The sequence below is a fragment of the Gossypium hirsutum genome, chromosome A12, assembly GCF_007990345.1.
Source record: "Gossypium hirsutum isolate 1008001.06 chromosome A12, Gossypium_hirsutum_v2.1, whole genome shotgun sequence".
Taxonomy (NCBI): Eukaryota; Viridiplantae; Streptophyta; class Magnoliopsida; order Malvales; family Malvaceae; genus Gossypium; species Gossypium hirsutum.
Window position 1 is genome coordinate 102,963,528 of NC_053435.1, and position 20,440 is coordinate 102,983,967.

The following is a 20,440-nucleotide window of genomic DNA, read 5'->3' on the forward strand; positions in this document are numbered from 1 at the left end:
TCTCAAAATCGATTTCAGGACTCGTAACGGGTTTGTTCATGCTGTTGACATCTGAGCACCTGAAAGTTGAATGGAAAAGGAAACTATAGAGGGGCATCCAAGTATTGGAACCAACAAACGGAATATTATGGCATGGCATGAGGCAGATGTAAGGATTGGCTATGAAATGAGAAAATGATTATGAAATTAGTGATAAAGTGAAAGATTATGACAAAATGCATCTTCATTGATATTCATTTGAATGATAAAGAGCGAATGCAGGCTCTTACAAAAGAATTCTATTATATTTAAGGACATAACAGAATGTTAACGTTTGAGCATTACTCTGAAGACTTATAAACTACAAGAAGATCTTCCGCAGTCGAATTGTTCAACCTGAAACCTAGGGGACAAGGGCGTATCCTTGAAACGTTTTTACTTGCGTTAGCTCCTTTGTCAATTACGTTTATACTGATATTCTGAAAACCCTTTTCGATCATTAACATTGTGCCTTGTGCATTATCCCACCCTGGGTATATCATTCCCGCAGATGTAAATGTTCTTGACAAAAGAGGAAATTTGATAGGCTCTCATTCTGGTTCTCGGCCTAAGGTTCTCGCGATCCTTCTTTCTTGATCTTTCTTCCACTGCCTTCTTCTTTGACGCATGTCCGGCTGGAAACCTAAACCGTATCGGGCCTTGTGGTGTACTGGCCTTAGAGCCCTAACTATTCCTTGCAGATATCTCCCTAAACCTCTTCTCGCTCAAGCTCCCCTTCCTATAGTCAACTTGATACCCATCCTGGTATTTCTCGACAGTTTTGGCTCGGGAATTTTGTTACCCTCAGCGACGAATGTGGCATTGACAATTTCAAGGGATCGGAAGGAACATTCTACTGCGTCTTTGCTTACTTCAAGGTATGGTGCATCAGCAGAGATAGATGCAACAATGTCTTCTTCTCCCTCGACAGTGACCAAACAACCATCCATGATAAATTTCACCTTTTGATGGAGGGATCATGGGACTACTCCAGCAGAATAGATCCAAGGTCTTCCCAAGAGACAATTATATGATGGTGTGATGTCCATGACTTGAAACTCAACATCGTATATGTAGGGACCCAGTTCTAGAGGGATCTCAATTTTTCCCATAACTTCTTGTCTTGTTCCATCGAATGCCCTTACTATAGAATGGCAGGGTCTTAGATAGGACAAATCTATCGGAATCCTGGAAAGTGTGGCCAAAGGCATGACTTTGAGTGTCGATCCGTTGTCGATGAGCACCTTCGGTATTGTACAACGGGTTGTGATATGCATTTCTTTCACTGAGCCTCAACAATTTGGCGGTATTTCATCGTCACTGAAAGAAATGAAATTATCCGCATTCAAGTTGTTCATCCATCTATCCAGTTTTTCAACGGATACATTGTTTGCCACATAAGCTTGATTTAACACTTTCAGCAGAGCGTTCCGGTGTGGTTCTGAATTCAACAGCAGAGATAATACCGAGATTCGCGCTGGCTGCTTACTCAATTGTTCTACCACGTTGTACTCACTGTGCTTGATAAATTTTAAGAATTCCTGTGCTTCCTCGTCGTCCACAGGCTTTTTAGCTTCTTGTTCAGGCACAGTTTCATGCTTATCTTCGGTCACGTGCATCGGTGCTTTTCCTTTCTGTTTCAAGTCACTGTTCTTCTTCACCTCATTCGATAACATCTTCCACTACGAGTGAAATGACCTACTTCCCTGACACTTCCAGTCATGGCTTTGGGTTTTTCATCTTCAGGTGTGACGATATTAACGTCATATTTCCATGGTACTGCTTTATTGTCCTTGTAAGAGAAAGGAGACGGTACTTCAATTATCATTTTTAGTTTCACCGGTTTCTTCCTTGCATCGTAATAAATTACGAATGGTCGATCGGCGCTATATAGACAACCTGACGATTGACTGTCAGAGGCACATACTTCTTTCTCATTGGCCTCTCCTTCATTAATGATCTCAATCTCCTTATTATCTATCCGGTCTTGCAGTAACCTTTTAAAATCCTCACATGATTGAATGTCGTGCCCTACAATTCCATGAAAATCACAAAAAACCTGACATTCTTTTCTGAGATTATCGTCGGGGCGACAGAGCAATCCATTCTTAACCAGCACCTCCCAGATTTTCTACAGAGGCATCATTATTTATGAAACACATCTTCTACCTTGCCATTCATCTTCTTTCCTCACTGTGCTTACATTCCCTTCAGTGATTAGGGAACAAGTTCCCAGTTGTATTACTGGCACTATCGAATCGTAGGATACCCGCATCAATTAGTCCTTGAACTCTCCTCTTAAAGGCTAGGCAATTTTCCGTGGAATGTCCCTGGTTTCTTGTATGGTATGCACAACTAGTGTTTGGGTCGTACCATTTCGGGTATGGGGGCCTCAAGGGTGCCATATAATGCAGGGATATCAATTGCTTCTCCAAAAGTTTTGGGTGCAGTTCCCCATATGACACAGGAATAGGGGTAAATTGTAGTCTCTCGGAATTGGGTTTTGCTGGCCTCTGCTCATTTTTGGGTTGACCTTGGGTAGGTATTGTATTTTGTGAGAATGTGGCGGTTGATCTCGGGTTACTTGTGGCGTAAATAGGGTAAGAAGAGTAAGGAGGCGGTGCTTAGTAGTAAGAGGTTTGAGGAGGATAATAGAAATTCGAAGGTGGATAATTTCGAGGTCGGGGTTAGTTTGGATACGGATTAGGGGTATAACGACTTCTTATTCCCACCATATGGGCTTCTAGTTCTTTCTTCTTCATGGGCGCTACCCTTCTTGAACTTTCTTGACCTTCTATTCTACCGCTCTTGACGACGTTCTCTATAAGCTCACCGGATATTATAATATCCGCGAAGTCCTTCGTGGCGCTTCCCACTAGTTTGTAATAAAACGGCGTCTTTAAGGTGTTGATAAAAAAGACGGTTATCTCCGTTTTCATCAGTGGGGGTTCCACTTAGGCTGAGACATCCCTCCATCTCTGTACATACTGTCTAAAAGTTTCTGACGGCTTTTTCTCCATCATTGGTAAAGTCATCTGATCAGGGACCATATCTGATACATGCTTGTACTGCTCACAGAATGCCAACGCCAAGTCTTTCCAAGATCGGATCCTTTCCTTACTGAGCTGGTTGTACCATCGAAGAGCCGATCCTACCAGACTATCTTGAAAATAATGTACAAGTAGCTTATCTTCATTTACGTAACCGGTCATTTTTCGGCAAAACATGACAAGATATGCTTTTAGACATATTGTTCCATCGTATTTTTTGAAATCGGGCACCTTGAACTTCGGAGGCAGAATTAGATCAGGTACCAAACTGAGTTCTTTAGCACCTAGTACCGAGAAGGCTTCAGTGCCTTCTATTGCCTTGAGTCTTTCTTCCAAACTCCTATACTTCTCTTGAGCCTCGTGATCATCTATTTTCAACTTGGCTATTTCGATCGGATTATCTAAATCTGGAACTACAGGATTGGCAGGGATTGCTCTGGGATTTGACATAAATGTTCCTTGTCCTAGATGAGCAAATGGCATAGGTCGTTGTTCCAAGCCTGTGGAATCCCCTTGAGTATACCCTCTTTGTGCTACATGGGCATGCGGTGGAGTGAATACTGAGGGATAGGGTGGATCTTGGTAATGATTAATTCTCGATTGAGGTTCCATACTGTCGGGGTTCTGCATGGGTCCTTTTCCTTTGACCAAAACTGACATCATCTCCATCATTCTAGCCATTTGATCCTTTTATTCAAGTGATTCCTCTCGAGATCTTACTATCAAATCCCTCGTTTCTTATTGTGACTTAACCAGTTGTTCTTGTAATTCCTTTTGGACTCTTTCCATCCTTTCGATTCTTTCATTGAACTCAGCCTCCATTGCTCTAGCTTGTCGACGCGTTTTATACGAATGGCGTGGTTCCAGATTTGAAGTGTTGCAACTGCGAATTATATGATTCTAACCTTAGCGAATGATTATGGGATATGTATATGCAATGAATGAATGAATAAATGTTGAATGAATGTTAGTCATGAAAGAAGTGCGAGAAATTGGTGTTGATCTCGAGATAGTCCCTATTAGGCATTTCATTCATCAAAAGAGTTCATTACAAAACATTTCGCCATTTTTGATTCGGCCATTACACAAACTTCCTAGCTATATCGCTATATTTCTTTACTCGCTCTAAGAACTCCGATATGCTCGATTGTTGGCTTGGCGGGAATTGGCAACTGAGATCCTCTGCTTCATCTGATAGTTGTACCATGTGCACAGTCGCTTCACGGATTTTGTTGATCAAAAAGCCAAGTTGCAGTTCTCTTTCTTGGAGGTTCGTTTTATAAGCGTGAGTGTCTCTATCATATTGATCATTCTTTTCTTCCAAGGCTTTTAAGAGAGTATCCAATTGCTGCTGACGAGCTCGCAACGCATCTTATAGATCCCGTACTCTTTCTCTTAAGCTTTGACGTTCAGATTGACTGATTGTCCATTTGGTAGACATAGCTTCGTGTTCAGTGCTTTTCTTTCTCAATTCTATCATAACCCGCGTAGCCTTTTCCTCTTCCTTCTCTGCCCTCTTTTTCTAAAATTCCATCCCACCTTTACTATTGTTTAATTCTTCTCTCCATTTTGTTGACGACTTACCCAACCCACTATTCTTGATAGTGACTCTTAACTTTTTATTTTCCAGATGAAGGTCCCTTAAGTTATTTCTTACGACTTCAACTTCTTTTTGTACTTTATCAGTTTTAGACCTTTCGATCTGGACGTCGATCTTCAACTGGTAATTTTCTTTTTGAAGAATACTAATGTCCCGCAACATTTTGACCTTTTCGCGCTCAAATTCCTGTCTTGTTAATTCTAGCTCGGATGGCACTTCTGTCGAGAAAGGATTCTGGACGGTGTAATTTGTCGACGAGATTTGCTGGGTGTTCACCCGTTGCTTTCTCCATATGTCGTAATCTTGGGTGAGGGTATCAGCATATAGAGCTAATTCCATGTGATGAATGCTCTTCCAAGACTTTGCAGTATCTCGGACCCTCTTTATATATTCTTCACCCGCAAAAGCAAACTCTGATTGTGCTAATCCTCCGGTGGCGGGTAAGAATTGTCGTGAAGAAAATTGCCTTTGAACCATTAACGGAGCATATCATACTCCTCCCCATAACCCGAGTAGTGGCACCCAATCTTGATCTCTGACCTTGTATAGCAGAACTGACGGGCGTATCCACGGGGCTCTCCAAGTTACGTCATCGGCGCGAAGATTCTGAAAGACTGAGACCCAATATTGTTCGGGGACCTCCTTCGGCCATTCTTTCTTGAGATAAGCTTCTAACGGGGAGAATGTTTTAGAAAACATATGGAACGGTGTGCGCTCTACTTTCCAGAAGTGGCTCAGAATCCAAACATTGAGTAACTGCGCGCATCAGATAAAACGACCTTCCCCTTTCTTCCTACAGCTACTTAGTGATCTAAAGGTTTCGGCCAGGATAGTTGGGACGGGGTTGATTCCTTGTTTTAATCTTTCGAGGAAATCTACAACCGCAACTTCTATGTGTCCAAGGACCTTCGGGAAGATGATCAAACCGTAAATGGCCAGAGCGAACAAATTTACACTTTTCAACATGTCGGGATGGTTCAGAACCAAGTCTCGTAGGGAAGACCATGGGATGCAAATAGTTTCATTCTTCTTCTTTATCTGTTTTTCGGCCCACGCATCAGTCATGTCTGTCAATCTCACTAACTTTTTCTTGAAGGTCATTGGCCTAGGTTCTTTCACATATATCTTATAGGGTTGTACGTTTTTGACACGAAGCAAAGCAGCGTACTCTTCTATAGTCGGGGTCATGTCTTCCTGATTGAAAGTAAAACATTGGTAGGCTGGATCCCAAAATTTGACCATGGCTTGGATCAATCGTTCGTCTACGTTGACAGTAATCAAGTTGGCTATGTCCCCATATTTTTCAGTGAAGATACCTCTAGCATCCAAGTCCCACTGATTCCAAACCTGAACCAAATCTTGAAGGTTATTCTAGCGAACATTTACAGTTACGTGCTCGGGCAAATTGGCAATACATCCCTCTACTAGACTATCCCCTCTTTCTTTCTAAGTCTTTAGAGACCAGTCTCGTACCGCAGTATTCCTCTCGGTTGTTTGTATAATTGACTCTTCCATTAGAAACCCGTTTTTTGGCAACCGATCTCTAGTCAACACCTTCCTAATATGATGCCTATAATGCATGATAAGAATAAAAACAAACAAACTTTGGTTAGCACAACACATATGAACAAAGAAAAACTGTAGACAATCTAATAAATTAAGCTACTTGGTCCAATGGACTCGATTCCCTTGCATAGAAAGCGTAAATGTAAAAGAAACAGAAGGTAAGAGGTGTTTTTCCCGTGTACTTATTTTGGTGACTAGTAAACGGACGGAGTTTGGCACGGCTCTAGTTGGATAGCTCGTATGGTTCACTATATGCGGTTTTGGTTCTAGATGGGTACTCGAATCATCTGTACTGTCATCTACTAAGATTAGTACAGAGCCTCGGTCATGGCCCATCATAGGCTTACAAGATCAATTCGAGGGATTACATTTACTTATGCCTATGCGAAGGGACAAGTTAACTCACGAAAGCATAAGTCATATGTAACCCGAAAGTATTCACTAGCCTGTACGGAGGGATAAGTTAACTCACGAAGGCGTAGCGTTTACTTTCACTTAACAGAGACGGAGCCCGGGTATAGAGCTCATGTCATGCAACAAAAATGCATGTGCACGGTGTGTGGGGAGAAACTTGTAAACCTTTTCTCTTTATTTAAAAATAAAAACTAGAATCGTAAAAACTTAGAGCTGAAAAATGGATGATAAACAAGTTAGGAAAATATTTACAACACAATACAAATGATTCTTCGAAATTTAAAATTTTAAGGATCACGACTAAATATGTTTTTGAACAAGGAATTTTTGCAAATTTTAACAACACTTGCTCAACTCGACTCGACTCTCAAAAAGCGTCCCCAGTGGAGTCGCCAGCTGTAGCGACGTAAAATTTGCTTTCGGTCGCTAATTGTGGCGATTTATTATAAACTTGAAAACTGAAGTTTGATTGCTAAATAAACAGAGAGTCGCCACCGATCCTTTTTGTAGATGTGATCGGACACCTAATAAATCGTCTTTTTTGAAAAGAAAATTTATTCTCGAACAAAAACGAAGGCTAAATTTAGGTCTACGTGAAAAGCTAGAGAAAGAATTAGGGTTCGGGAGTCGGTTACGCACGAGGAAGGTATTAGCATCCTCGCGACGCCCAAAATTGGTATCTTATAAAACACGTGTTGTCTTGACTTTCAAAAATACGAGTTCAATGTAACATTTAGTCGTAATCCAGTTGAAACACAAAAATTTTCACTTTTTTCACTTTTTTTGATTTTTGAGAAGGACATACCGTTTTAACACGAGTCACTTGATATTCACCCAACATAGCAATGAAATCGATGACATAGTGTTTAAATCGGTACATTGCATTGCTTATTGAAATAAATAAAAACACGAATAAACGTTTTAAAATAATGAACAACGAGGTAATATATAAAAATGGGCGGGAAACGAAAGAAAATAGTTGGAAATACATCAAGGCACATAATACATACGACAATAATATTAAAAAACAATGACAATGCACACGATATTAAATGTAACAATAGTATCAAATACGAGAACACAATGAATATACATATGTAAAAGAATGACATTAAGAGTATGTACATAATATATAGGAAATATACTACATATAATATTTGAAATATACATGAAGTGATAAAAATATACATAACTATTAGTGTTAAAGTATATACATATGAAAGACGTTTACATAGTAATACTAAATATAAGTACTAATTTATATATATATACATATATTTAAAAATACATAATAATATTAAAGAATACGTACATGCTATACATACACATATAATAAGAAAATACATACAATATATAATATTAAGAATATATATATGAATAGTAATAGCGTTAGAAATATACTATATACAGTGTTCGAAAAATATACCTAAGATAGTAAAAATATGACTAATAATGTTAAAATATATACGTGATATATACATATATATAAAATAAATATTGAAAAATACATGTACATAACATATATGAAAAATATATACATAATAATATTAAAATAAAATGATAAGTAAAAATAATGAAAATAATAGGTATAATAATAAATATAACGACGTATAATACTATATATAAAAGTATATATATATTCATATAATAAAATGTATGTACTAGTGTTAGCAATAAAATAATAGGGATAAAAAATAGATATAATAATATATACATAATATACAAAAATATAACATTAAAAATATATATATATGTAATATACAAGAAATATACATATATAATAGTATTAAGACTATAAACATAAGATAGTATATATACAAAAATAAGTAATAAAATAATATGTACATAAAATACGTATATACACATATGTGAATAAGTAATAACATCATTAAAAATAAGTAATAATAATGAAAATAATAAGATCAATAATAAACAGTAATGATAAATGTATTATAAAAGGATGAAAAATAATAATTATATATATAATAGAAATAAGTGTAATAATAATGATAAAAATAATAAAATATTCCTAAAGATAATACTAATAATAACAGGTAGTATAATAATAAATATATATGTAAAAGGATAACATAATTAATAAACAAAATACTAAAATGATAAGCAGGGATTAAATTGAAAGCAAATAGAAAGTTTGAGACAAATTTTAAAGAAACAAAAACAAATGAAAGGGACTTATTTGAACACGCGCTAAACTAAGGGGGTCCAAAACACAATTTTCCAGCTATTAAAACGCTGCGCAGCGTGGGGGACCAAAATGAACTCGGAACAAAACAACAGGGCCGAATTATAATTAAAAGAAAACTTGATTGCAATTCGTAAAAAAAGCGGAAGGGCTAAAGGTGCAATTAGCCCTTCCGTAGAAAACACGCGGATCCTCCTTGGAGCGGGTCGGACAATCGGGTCGGAGGCTCAAAACGGCGTCGTTTTGGGGCTTAAGTACAGCCCCCAAAACGACGCCGTTTCGGAGGGCTATAAATAAGCCCAATTTTAGAAAAAAAATTCATTTGTGAGTGGAGAAAGAAAAAAAAAAGGAGAGAAGAAGAGAGAGAAAGAGAAAAGAGGGAGAAGGGAGGACTCTGGCCAGGGGCCGATCACCGGTCCGTCACCGGACCGTCGCCGGCACCGGCGCCAAAATTCTATTTTTTTTGTTTTTTTTTTATTTTTTTTTTGCTTTTTGTTTTTTATTTTTTTGGTATTTGTTAATATATTTTATGTGTATCTATAAGAAAAATGAAACACTTATCAATATATGCGTGATTTCAAAGAAAAGAAAGAAATAATAAACCTTTCGTGTCTGCGATTTGTTGCTGAATCTGATTTTTAATATTGTGGAGATTATTCTTTCTATATTCTGGAAACACACTGTTTTTGTATTGATAGCAATAGCCGAATTGATCTAGCTAAAAAAAAAAAAGAAAAGAGCCCCCATTACAGTTTTTGATTTGGGTTTTTATAACCCTTTTTCACCTATTTTTTTATTGCTTCTGTCTTGTCTGATTGCAGGGAATGGGCACGGACGGTGGGGTGTGTGATGGCTCAGCACGCGCGGGGCGTGATGGCCGACATGGTGGAGCAGTGTCAGGCGCACATGGGGCAACGATGCCAGAAACCCTTTCCAAAATTTTTACAGTCTTGGGCCTATCGGGCTTCACTGTTTTGGGTTGGTGTTGGGTTTAAGTGTTTAGGTTAGTTTAGGTTTTGGGTTGTAAATGGGTTTTGGGTATTTGTATTTGAGCCTCGGCAATTTAAATGGGTCATTTGATTTTAATTATAAACTGGCCAAAATTGACCTACAACAACGTATATTGCTTAAATCCATAATTTAGGCAGGAGTAATAATAAATTTTAACCTTTTTTTATTTATATTTACAAATTTGAGTTTTAACAAAATATTTATGTATTATTGTCTACCAAAAAGGACAACTAAAAAATATATATCAAATCATTTATTTACTACCCTTGCTTTCTATTTAAAATTAATTAAAAACGAATCGAAGAAAAATTTTAATGCAACTAACCATTATAAAAAGGAAAATAAATGGCAGATTTTTTTTCCGAAAAATTTTTAATCCTATTTCCCTTTTTCTTTTAATAAAAATATGGAAGAGTATCAATTACAAAATAATATCAATATCAACAAAATTAGATATCAAGAGTCTATCTAATCATATCTGATCAACAACTTTTAAAGGAGTTGCATAGAACATTTTGGGATCAACGGGCAATTCCTTCATCAATCCAGCCAGAATATAAAGAGCAAAATTCACATCCTTTAGTATTTGTTTAATTTCCACACACCAATCACATCTGCATAGTTATTGAATTCTTAAAATCAAATCTCTATTTAGCTGACCTTTAATGCTTCCCTAAATCTCCTTGATGACTAGAGCATAATCAATCTCGAGAATAATTATATCCCAATTAGCATCCGAAGATCATCATAGATAGTCTAAAAATTTTGCTTACTCTACACTACATCTTTCAATGTTACATCCTATCTTTAGATCCATTTACCGTACTCATCTCTTGCTACTACTGTCGAAAAAGTCAATTTTTAATACGGAATGTGAGCTCCATCAACATTCAACTTAAAAGAACTAAGAGGTGATAGACTTTATACTTAATTCTTGATACTATTCATGAAGGAGTAACTAAAATTAACTTTACATTTGCTTAATAGATCTCACAGAATACCTTAAACGTTAAATACCATTTTTTTTTTAAATGTAGCACATGCATCACTTAGATTTCCCTTGCCTGTAACATGAAGAACCAAGGTAATATATATATATACATATATATTAAGTTTTGAAGTGAGTTAATTAATGAGAAAGACAAAGGGGTCCAAACTTCAAACAAACAAATATATGGGGTCGACTGATGCTACAACCAAAAATATATATCAAAGAAATTTAATTTACCCTTTGACGACATATTGCTCCATAAATATTTATTTTTTCAACAATTTCTTTTATGTTAATTTCGATGACATAAGGGTGATGAAATACATTGCCTTCATTTGACAATTTGCAAGGTCTTCTCCGTCGTCTTCTTTTTTTTCGAATTTCATCTTGTAATTACAGATTTTATTAGTATATGCCACAAATCGACCAATGTGGTTAAAAATGCTTATATCATCAAGAATTAGGTACCATAATTGAAAAGCACCATTCTTTTAAACAATTACATTATATATATACATAAAGAGGTATTTTTTTTAATGCAACTTTAGGAGAAAAATGCAAAACAATTATTTTTTTAGGTTAATAAAGTTGTTGATTAATTGGTCTTGTGCTGTAATGAAAGGGCAGCTTACAAGTAGAACAAATCTGAGTTCATTTTAGTTGTCTTTGCATCATAAGCAAATGCTAAAACCCATTATTTCTTTAATTGTGTTTAATTAACTTAATATTAGTTTGTTTACCCAAAATCGCTTTGTGGCGTCTGTGTTTTACATTTGCCTTCTTTTTCTTTTTTATTTAAAGAATAATTACTTCTTTAGCATAAGTATTCAGAATGATTATGTTTGATGCTCCTCAATATAGATTTTAAATACCATGTCGGTATGGGAAATATGGGCTTTGTACTTTATAAATTTTTAATTTACTCCAACATAGATTATATAGTGGGAAAAGGATGGGATTAAATTTAAATAAAAATTGGGCTGTAATTATGATAATGCTTAATATTTTTATTTCAATTTTTTTAATTTGAGTAAATACACCATTAGTCACAAATTATGGGTAAATTTTTATTTTGATCATTTAATTAAAAAATTTACAATTTGGTCACTAAACTATTCGAAAAGTTCATATAAATCACTGAACTATTTAAAAGTTTTTATTTAAGCTACTAAACTAAAAAAAGTTCCACCAGCAAGCTCCGATGGATCAATATCAATCGACGAGTAGAAGAACATACTTTAGATCCAAGCCATCTGACAATCAGTGTTGGAGATCAAAGAAAAAAATAGCTCGAATTTTATTTTGTAAATTCGTGACATCTAAAGCCATTTTAATGAAAAAAATTTAAACTATAGAAGTGAAGAGGAAAGAAAGCTTTCGATTGGTGTAGACAATGCAAATAGAGAAAACTATATAAAATCAATTTTAACAGCCAATGAATTAAATAAAAAAATTGAAATTTCAGTGGCTAAATTGTAACTTTTTTAGTTAAAAAGACCAAAACGAAAATTTATACAAAATTTAGTGATTAATGGTATAATTTTACCTGAAATTTTAAAGGGATAATCAGACTCATTACAAGGAACTGACAAAAAAGCTCTAAAAATATTGCAAGAATCTTAATTGCAGTTGACTGGCAAAAACTGAAAGTGAAATGGGCTGATCCAAACCCTTCTCTGAAACCAGTAAAAGTCATTATTCCTGAAAGTTGGTCCCAAAATTCGCCCCTAAATGAGGGCTAAAGTGTCATAGTATAGCTGCCATAAAGGAAAAGGGCAAACCAAGGCTAAAAATTATATATATATTGGTAATATAGCTCTATGGCTATACCAATATACAGATACTGACCACTGCACACTGAACCTCTACTATATATGATTTTGAAAATTTATTGTTCTATGTTGGATTAAGGGACCACTGTTTCAATATTTATGACTTTTGTTCTTTAACCAAACTTGCTCGACATTCATTATGGATGGTGCAACATTTTTTTTTTGGATTTTTTAAAATATATTGATTTTCCATTGCATACCACTATTGTGAATTTTGTTTGGGTGGGGCACTAAAGATTTGGAAGAAAATTTTCAAATATTTGGAGTTGAGTTTAAAATTATGACTTAGCATTATGTGGAAAATTTTTAAAGTTCTAACTTTATTTAAAAATTTGACCTTCAAAATAACAAACATAAGAATGCAAAAGAAAGAAAAGGAAAATTGGCTCCAATGATTTAATTTTTGTATTTTAATTATTTTAATTTTGAGATTTTAATCTTAATCTTAGCAGTAATTATTAAATTACTTAAGAAAAAAATCTTATATAGCAACCTAAAAAAAATATTATATTAGCAAAAATATTATATACTATCTACATTCATTACTTGCAAAAAAATTATTTTATTTAGTTAATGAATTTAACGACTACGGTTTGAATTAGGATTACAATTTCAAATTTAAAAAAAATATTAAAACTAAAAATAATGAAATTGGAGAATATGGATTCAATACTCCAACTTACACATAGTACATGATTAATAACATATTTTGACATGAATGAACTTAATTGCTATTATTTTGGTCAAAATTAAAATTTTAAATTTTAAAAATATAGTGATTAAATCTATAATTTACATATAATATAAAAATTAAATATACAATTTACAAATAATAAAATGACTAATAACAGAATTTGACTTAATCTTATCCACATAACATATTCCTTAAATTCCATTTTCCCTCCACAATTGAGGATTGTGGTGTATCTAAAATCCAAAGAGAAGTAAAAACAACTCTTTATTAGTGAGTGGCAAATTGAAAACATACTATATAACCATTCTTCATTAAAAAGTGATAAATAATCTTGGATTAAAAAAAAAAGAGAGAGGCTAAAACCAATATATATGTGAAAACAAATATAGTTAAAAATGAGATATATATATATATATATATAAAAATAGAATCCCATACGAATGGGGCCTAGAGTGGATTAGATATGACACTGAAAGTGTGCCCACAATGAATGTAGAGAGCGGAAGAAGTTTGGTTTTGCAGTGAAAGTTTTGATTCTTTCGCAGCAAATGCAAAAGCCCCCACTCCTATCGTATGTTATCGCTTCCCTCATTTCCCCTTTTTTCTTGTGAGTGCCATTATACCTCCAAACAAGAGATGCCATTGTCCTTTCATCACTCTCTTAAATTATTGCACCATCCCCTTACCCAGCTCCTTCCTAGCTACTCACTTTATCATCAAGTATAATATCCATTCTTTTTATACATCAAAATAAGAATCGAACTTTGGTATTTAACGAATACTTAATTAATTAAATCAAAATTCCATAGCATAGAGAATAAGCCTAAAATAGTTTCAAGTATCCCACCACAATCCCTTTACCTCTTCTTGTGTGGGTTTAAATTAGCTTGGAAATTGTTTATTTTCTAAGTCAGTCTCTCTCTCTGTCTTTCCCCTTTACAATAATCTCATCAACCAATTAAAGATGGGTGATCCAATTAGCTTGAGTTAGGTGTCAATTCATGACAATAAACATTAGATCACTAATCCTCCATTTCCTCTCATTGTTAGTTCATAACAAACCCATGAATAATAAGATAATATACTATATTGTTTTATTGCATGTTATGCTGATCTTGTAATTATTGTGGTAGGTTATAGATTACTAGCACTTATTCAAAACTTTTTCATCCCTTTTAATAAAGTTACATCCAATTACCCATGTTTAGAATTCAATGAAAAGAAAAATGAATATCATTTTACTTTTGGTGAAGGCATTAGGGGTAGATCACTAAATTAATTAAGAGTGAAGGGTTAATTATTGTACATATAGGGACATGAAAAATGACAAATAAAATAAGGGAGAATATATATATAGTTGAAGGGTTGAAATATATGTAGGATGGAATTGGGCAGTGATTTAGATGGTGAAGAAAGGCATGGAGTAGTGGGTAAGACTGTTGGGAAGTGGTGGAGTTGATGGTGCCAAATGCCAATGTAAAAAGGAAACAATGCCCAAGGAATTATATTTGTTAAGTGCAAAGAAAGTATGGGAAAGGGAGGAAAATAAACAAGAAAACCTTTTTTTTTTTTTAATAAAAAATAAATTAGTTTTTGTGTGGGACAAGGGGAAAATGAATGGGAATGGTTGAATCAGCATTAAAGAAAGTAAAGTTGGCATTGTCTTGAAGCCAAGAAAATGTGCCTGATTTCATGATACTTCTTGGAAATGATTATTCACATCAAAGCTTGCCAAGTTTTTATCCCATGAATACCACAATACAGAAACTGCCTCCATTTTAATATTCATACGGGAGCTGTTTAAGGGGTAGATCTAAACTGTTGTTAATAGAAAATTTTGAATTTAGGTTCTTAGTCATGTCAGTCCATCTTCTAGTTTAATATTAATTGTAGATGATTCTACTTAATTTAGGTGGATTTGATGAAATTCTCTACATCATTAATGAGTCAAAAGTGTTGATTGGTTGTAAAACTAAAAAGAAAATAAAAATAGGGGTTTAGAGTAAATTTGAACCTACTACAAAACTATATAACAAAACAAAAGGTGTGAGGTCTCAAATGATTTGGCCTGCTGCTCTAATTTGATTTAATGAAGACATTGGTTTCATACAATTCCATCCAAATCAAACCGATTGGCTTCGATTAAGTCTTCAGTAACCTCGAAAGCCCCATTTTATCTGTAACTCTATATTTCCTGCATATTATTCTAATGGTATGATAAAAGGATATAGTATTAATATCACTCAATATATTTTAATATTTCAATACATTAATGTAATTTAAACATACAAACCGACACCGTACTGTTGAGAAGGTAGAAGAAAACAATGACTCATGAGTTGGATGTGAGATGCAAATGCCGTGCAGCTCAGTGTTACTAAGAGGTAGAGAAGGAAATTGAAATTTTCATTTTTATTTTTTTATCTTTCACCTCCTGATTTCAATTAAATAAATATTTTTAATATTAATAAAATTTAGAAGTGTGACTGTATTTAAAAATAGGAAGCTTTTTACTAATAGACCAAACAAAGGTAAGAATAAAAAGAAAAACCCATAGGAATATTAAGATGATTGGATGATAATGAGTAGCCGACTATGGTGACCAAAGGGCAAATACAAATATACAACATCCGAGTGATTCCCAAGCACTCTCCTTCACATTTTCCTTTTTTTTCTTTTGTAAATCCAATGCCTTCTTTTTAGCCTTTCATTGTCACTTCCTCCGTCAATTAAAGTTAAAATACCCTTCTTGGTTTTGGAGAAGATCACCCATTCCAGAGTATCTTTTGTTTTTACACAGATTTTCATTTTTCTTTTACATTACCTAGGCTGTATGTATACACTTTTTGCTATACAAGATGAACCTATTTTAAATAAATAAAAATTGGGGTTATATTTCTGTTCCTAAAAATGAAAATGAGTGTTTCTTTAATGGAATCGAATTAATTGTTTGATATAATATATTGAATTGATAGAGATCTCCACTAATATATTGGGAAATTTGTAATGATTTTATTGTGTTTAAAAATTATATCATAAAGTGTAAGAACTTGTTGGGAGACTATGACATAGCGGTGTTTAAAGAAACTCGTGATTTAACACCAACATTTTGATCACAACAAAATAAAGAAAACCCAACCAACACCCCCCCCCAATCAATTAGGTCAGTGATGATATATCTTCCATTTTCTTTTCTCTTCTCTATTTGATAAGCAAAAAAAATATTCATAATTGAAATTAGGTGATTTTTCTCGAAATCGAAATCAAACTCTCTTGCACTGAATCAATATAATTGAAATTCAAAGTTTGAATCCTATTAAAGAGAATAGAAAAAATTGGCTGAGTTTTTAACTATCTCTCAAACGGGGAAAAAATATAAAATATTGACAAGTAAAAGATGAAAATGGGTAGGAAAATAAAAATGGAAAATGTGGAAATGTAAAAAATAGAGGGAAAATGAAAAAGAAAGGCTGACGAAAATACAGATGGATGGGCCATCTATAAACAAACATAACCAATCCCAGCGGCAGCGGTAGCGGCAGAGACCTGCAGTCCCCTCTACTGCTCTGCGCTCACCAACTTTCAACTTACTACTTAATACATATATATATGTATATATTCCTTTTACCAATGTTTTTTTCCCAAATTGAATGGGTTTTAATTAAAAAATGTTATTAGTAATTAGTGATTTAATTAGGAATAACAATAAAGGGCAAAAGAGTATTAAGTGGGAAGTGTGAAATTGAAATGAAAGACAAACAGGAGAGGGTGAGAGTGAGAAGTAAAGCCAAACCCCACGCGAACAACAAGCGAAAGCAAAGTCCACCAAAAAAACAAAAGAAAAAAAGAAAGAAAGAAAGAGCAGAAATAGGTGTCTCTCTCTTGGACTGATTCTTTTTCATTTCCATTTCCATCTCTCTTCTCCCTATATATCAAAAGAAAAGAAACCATATCAAACAAAGGCAAAGCCAAAATGTTGGTGGTGAGAAACCAAATTAAAGAAACAAGAAAATTAGAAGAAGGGTGATCTATTCTCTTGTTGTTGATCAGCTTTTATCATCCATTCTTTGATTGCTTCATTCATTCATTCTTTCTTTCTTATCTTCTTCAAACTTGATTGCTTTCCCTTCACAATCACATTGCTGTAATGGCCGTTCAAGCTCAGTATCCTTCCAATGTCCTCCTCTTAAACAGGTTTGTCTTTTTATCTCTCTGCCTCTTCATATGATTTCTCATCTATTTATTTATCTTTTCTGGGGTATTTTTTTTTATAGAAGTGGACAAGAAGGGCATGAGTTTTCGTTGCAACAACAAGGGGGAGGGGTTTATGTTGATCAATCCCATATGTTCTTTAACAGCAGCAACAACAATAATAATCCAAGGAAAAGAGGAAGAGAAATGGCAGCGGTAGCAACAACAGCGCCCGTGAATTCATTTTCTTTGCAAACGCAACCGCCTCAATTCATAGAGCTTTCTCAACTCCAAAGACCAAATGTAGTCTCCACGGGGCTCTGCTTATCTTTTGGGGACCAACAACACTTGCACCAAAACCAAAACCAAAGTTATGAACACCAACATCAAAATCTCGTTTCCAGCTCCACTGCTTTTCTGTCTATAATATCTGATGAATTGGCTACCCAAATCAAACGCCAGAGAGAAGAACTAGACCAATTTCTTCAAGCCCAGGTACCAGAGTTTTCTTTCTTGAATTGGTTTTCTTTTGTTAGGGAAAAATGTAGTGACATTTTATTATTTTTTTTTTTGGGGGGGGTTCGTTTGTTATGGATTAAAGGGGGAGGCATTGCGGCGTACGTTAGCGGAGAAAAGACATAGGCACTTCCGTGCGCTACTGGGGGCAGCGGAAGAATCGGTGGCGAGGAGATTAAGGGATAAAGAGGCGGAAGTTGAGAAAGCAAAGCAGCGGAACGCAGAGTTGGAGACACGCGTGGCGCAACTTAACGTGGAGGCGCAGGTTTGGCAGGCGAAAGCCCGGGCACAGGAGGCTACGGCGGCTTCATTACAAGCGCAGCTTCAACAGGCTATAATGAGCGGAGGGGCTGCCGTCTCGATGCACGACAGCAGGAGAGGGGAGGAGGGGGTAAAGTGCGGTGAAGGGCAAGCGGTGGACGCCGAGTCGGCTTACGTGGACCCGGACCGGGTGGTGGCTTCATGGGGTCCGGCATGCAAGGCGTGTCGGAAACGTCTGGCGTCGATGGTGCTGCTGCCGTGTCGGCATCTATGCTTGTGTACAGAGTGTGATCGAGTGGCGCAAGCCTGCCCGCTTTGCCTCACCGCCAGGAATTCTAGCGTCGAGGCTTTTCTTTCTTGAATTTTTTTTTTAAAGTCCAGATTAAAAAAAAAAGGGGGGGAAAAACAATTTGGAAAAAAGAAAGAAAATCAAATAGTATAAACCTTGATTATGATAATAAGTTTTACATTTTTAATCAAAGTTTATATTTGGTTCATAAAGAAATTTCAATAAATCTAAGATAAATTTTTTGTATATGAACAAATGGTAGAACAAGTTCAGAGGTTATACATATATAATATCACTAATTTCGTCCGACAAATTATTCAAACTAAAATATTAGCATCATTTATTCATAAACCAAAAGAATATTAAAAATGTCAATAACCATTACTTCAACTATTTTCTTTAAATAATTGCTTACAAAAATAATCAATTTAAAATAAACTTAATTATGTTGTTTTTTTTTCATTATTCTTCAATATGTTGGGAACACGATAAATAATATTTAGAAACATTAAGAAGCAAAACGAGTAAAACGTATAATTAATTGGGTTAAATTATTTTATTAGTCCTTGTGCTATGCGTAAGATGATTTGGTCATTCAATCTTAATTAGACAAACTAAATTCATAAAATTAAGTTATGTTTTATTTTAAAAAAATTTATGCAACAAATAAATTATCACATTGTAATGCCATATCTAGGGGAAGGAAAGTAAAAGGAGAAAAGTTTTGAGAGGTTTGGGGGAAGGGAAGTAAAAGACTTTGATAAAATTTTGAGTCAAATTAAATTTTGCTCATTCTTGACGATATCACCTTGCTATTGGATTAAGATCTACATATTACTTAAAAAAGGACTATAAACTAATTTAATGGTGGTTGTTTACATCAAGACTAAAATTTTGAAGTTCAAAAAGTACAGGGAGTAAGAATAATTGACTTGGATAACATGAATTAAATTTAGAATCTTATGCCATAGTACAAACTAATGATAGAATTTAACCAAATAATTTGAGCTACTACTGTTTCGGTCAAGACTAATATTAAAAAATTGAAAATATAGGAGCTAAAATCAATCAATTCAAAAAATACATGCACCAGCATTGACCAAATTAGAGTACAGGATTAAATTTATAATTTCTGCAAAAGAACAGGGACTAATAATAAAATTTGACCAAACAATAACATATGATTCAAAATTGAAGCACAATCGTGGATGAAATCACTTTAGGCATCAAAGATTAAGTTCGAGTCCGATGCCACCCAGTCCTTCAAATTTGTTGTAATAAAAAAGGATTAAAATCTACAATTAGATCATCTAGCATAAGTAATTCGTAGATTTAGTATTTATTCTTTAATATTATTAATTTTTGTCCATATATTTTTTAAATAATAGTGGTTAAATTTATTAAGCTGAATTATACTATTTTTAAAATATTATGCTACAAATTTATTGTCATATGTGTGTAATTGTATGTTAAGTTATCATTTTCACGTTAAAAATTATCAAATTGGAGAATATCAACTAAATTCATCACTTCCATCAAGGGCAAATTCAAAAATATTTTTAGGGGTCGAAATTGAATAATAAAATTTTGAGAAATCAAAATATAATTTTATAATGTATTAATTTATTATTACATCATTTTTGAAAGGATTAAACATATTTTTTTTTCTTTTTTAGGGGTCAAAGTCAATTTTATCATTAATTAATTTTTGATTTAATTATCTTATCGAAAACATAGATAGCATTTTTTTCATTTGAGGAGGGTCCAATGTCCTACATGCCTCCTTCAGATTTGCCTTGGACTT

The 20,440-nt window shown here is 34.3% G+C and overlaps 1 protein-coding gene across 2 annotated transcripts; it reads left to right on the forward strand.

Annotated features, from left to right (window-relative positions):
- The first annotated feature begins 17,018 nt into the window (after positions 1-17,018).
- On the forward strand, positions 17,019-18,882 carry LOC107946710 (BOI-related E3 ubiquitin-protein ligase 1). Of its 2 annotated transcripts, none has more exons than XM_016881147.2 (3): positions 17,019-17,573; positions 17,657-18,065; positions 18,172-18,882. In XM_016881147.2, the coding sequence occupies exons 1-3, from the start codon at positions 17,527-17,529 to the stop codon at positions 18,706-18,708; spliced, it is 993 nt and encodes a 330-aa protein (XP_016736636.2). In that variant the 5' UTR covers positions 17,019-17,526; the 3' UTR covers positions 18,709-18,882. The 2 variants fall into 2 exon arrangements, with proteins under 2 accessions (XP_016736636.2, XP_016736635.2); XM_016881146.2 differs by having other exon boundaries at positions 17,119-17,573; positions 17,654-18,065.
- Positions 18,883-20,440: the final 1,558 nt, after the last annotated feature.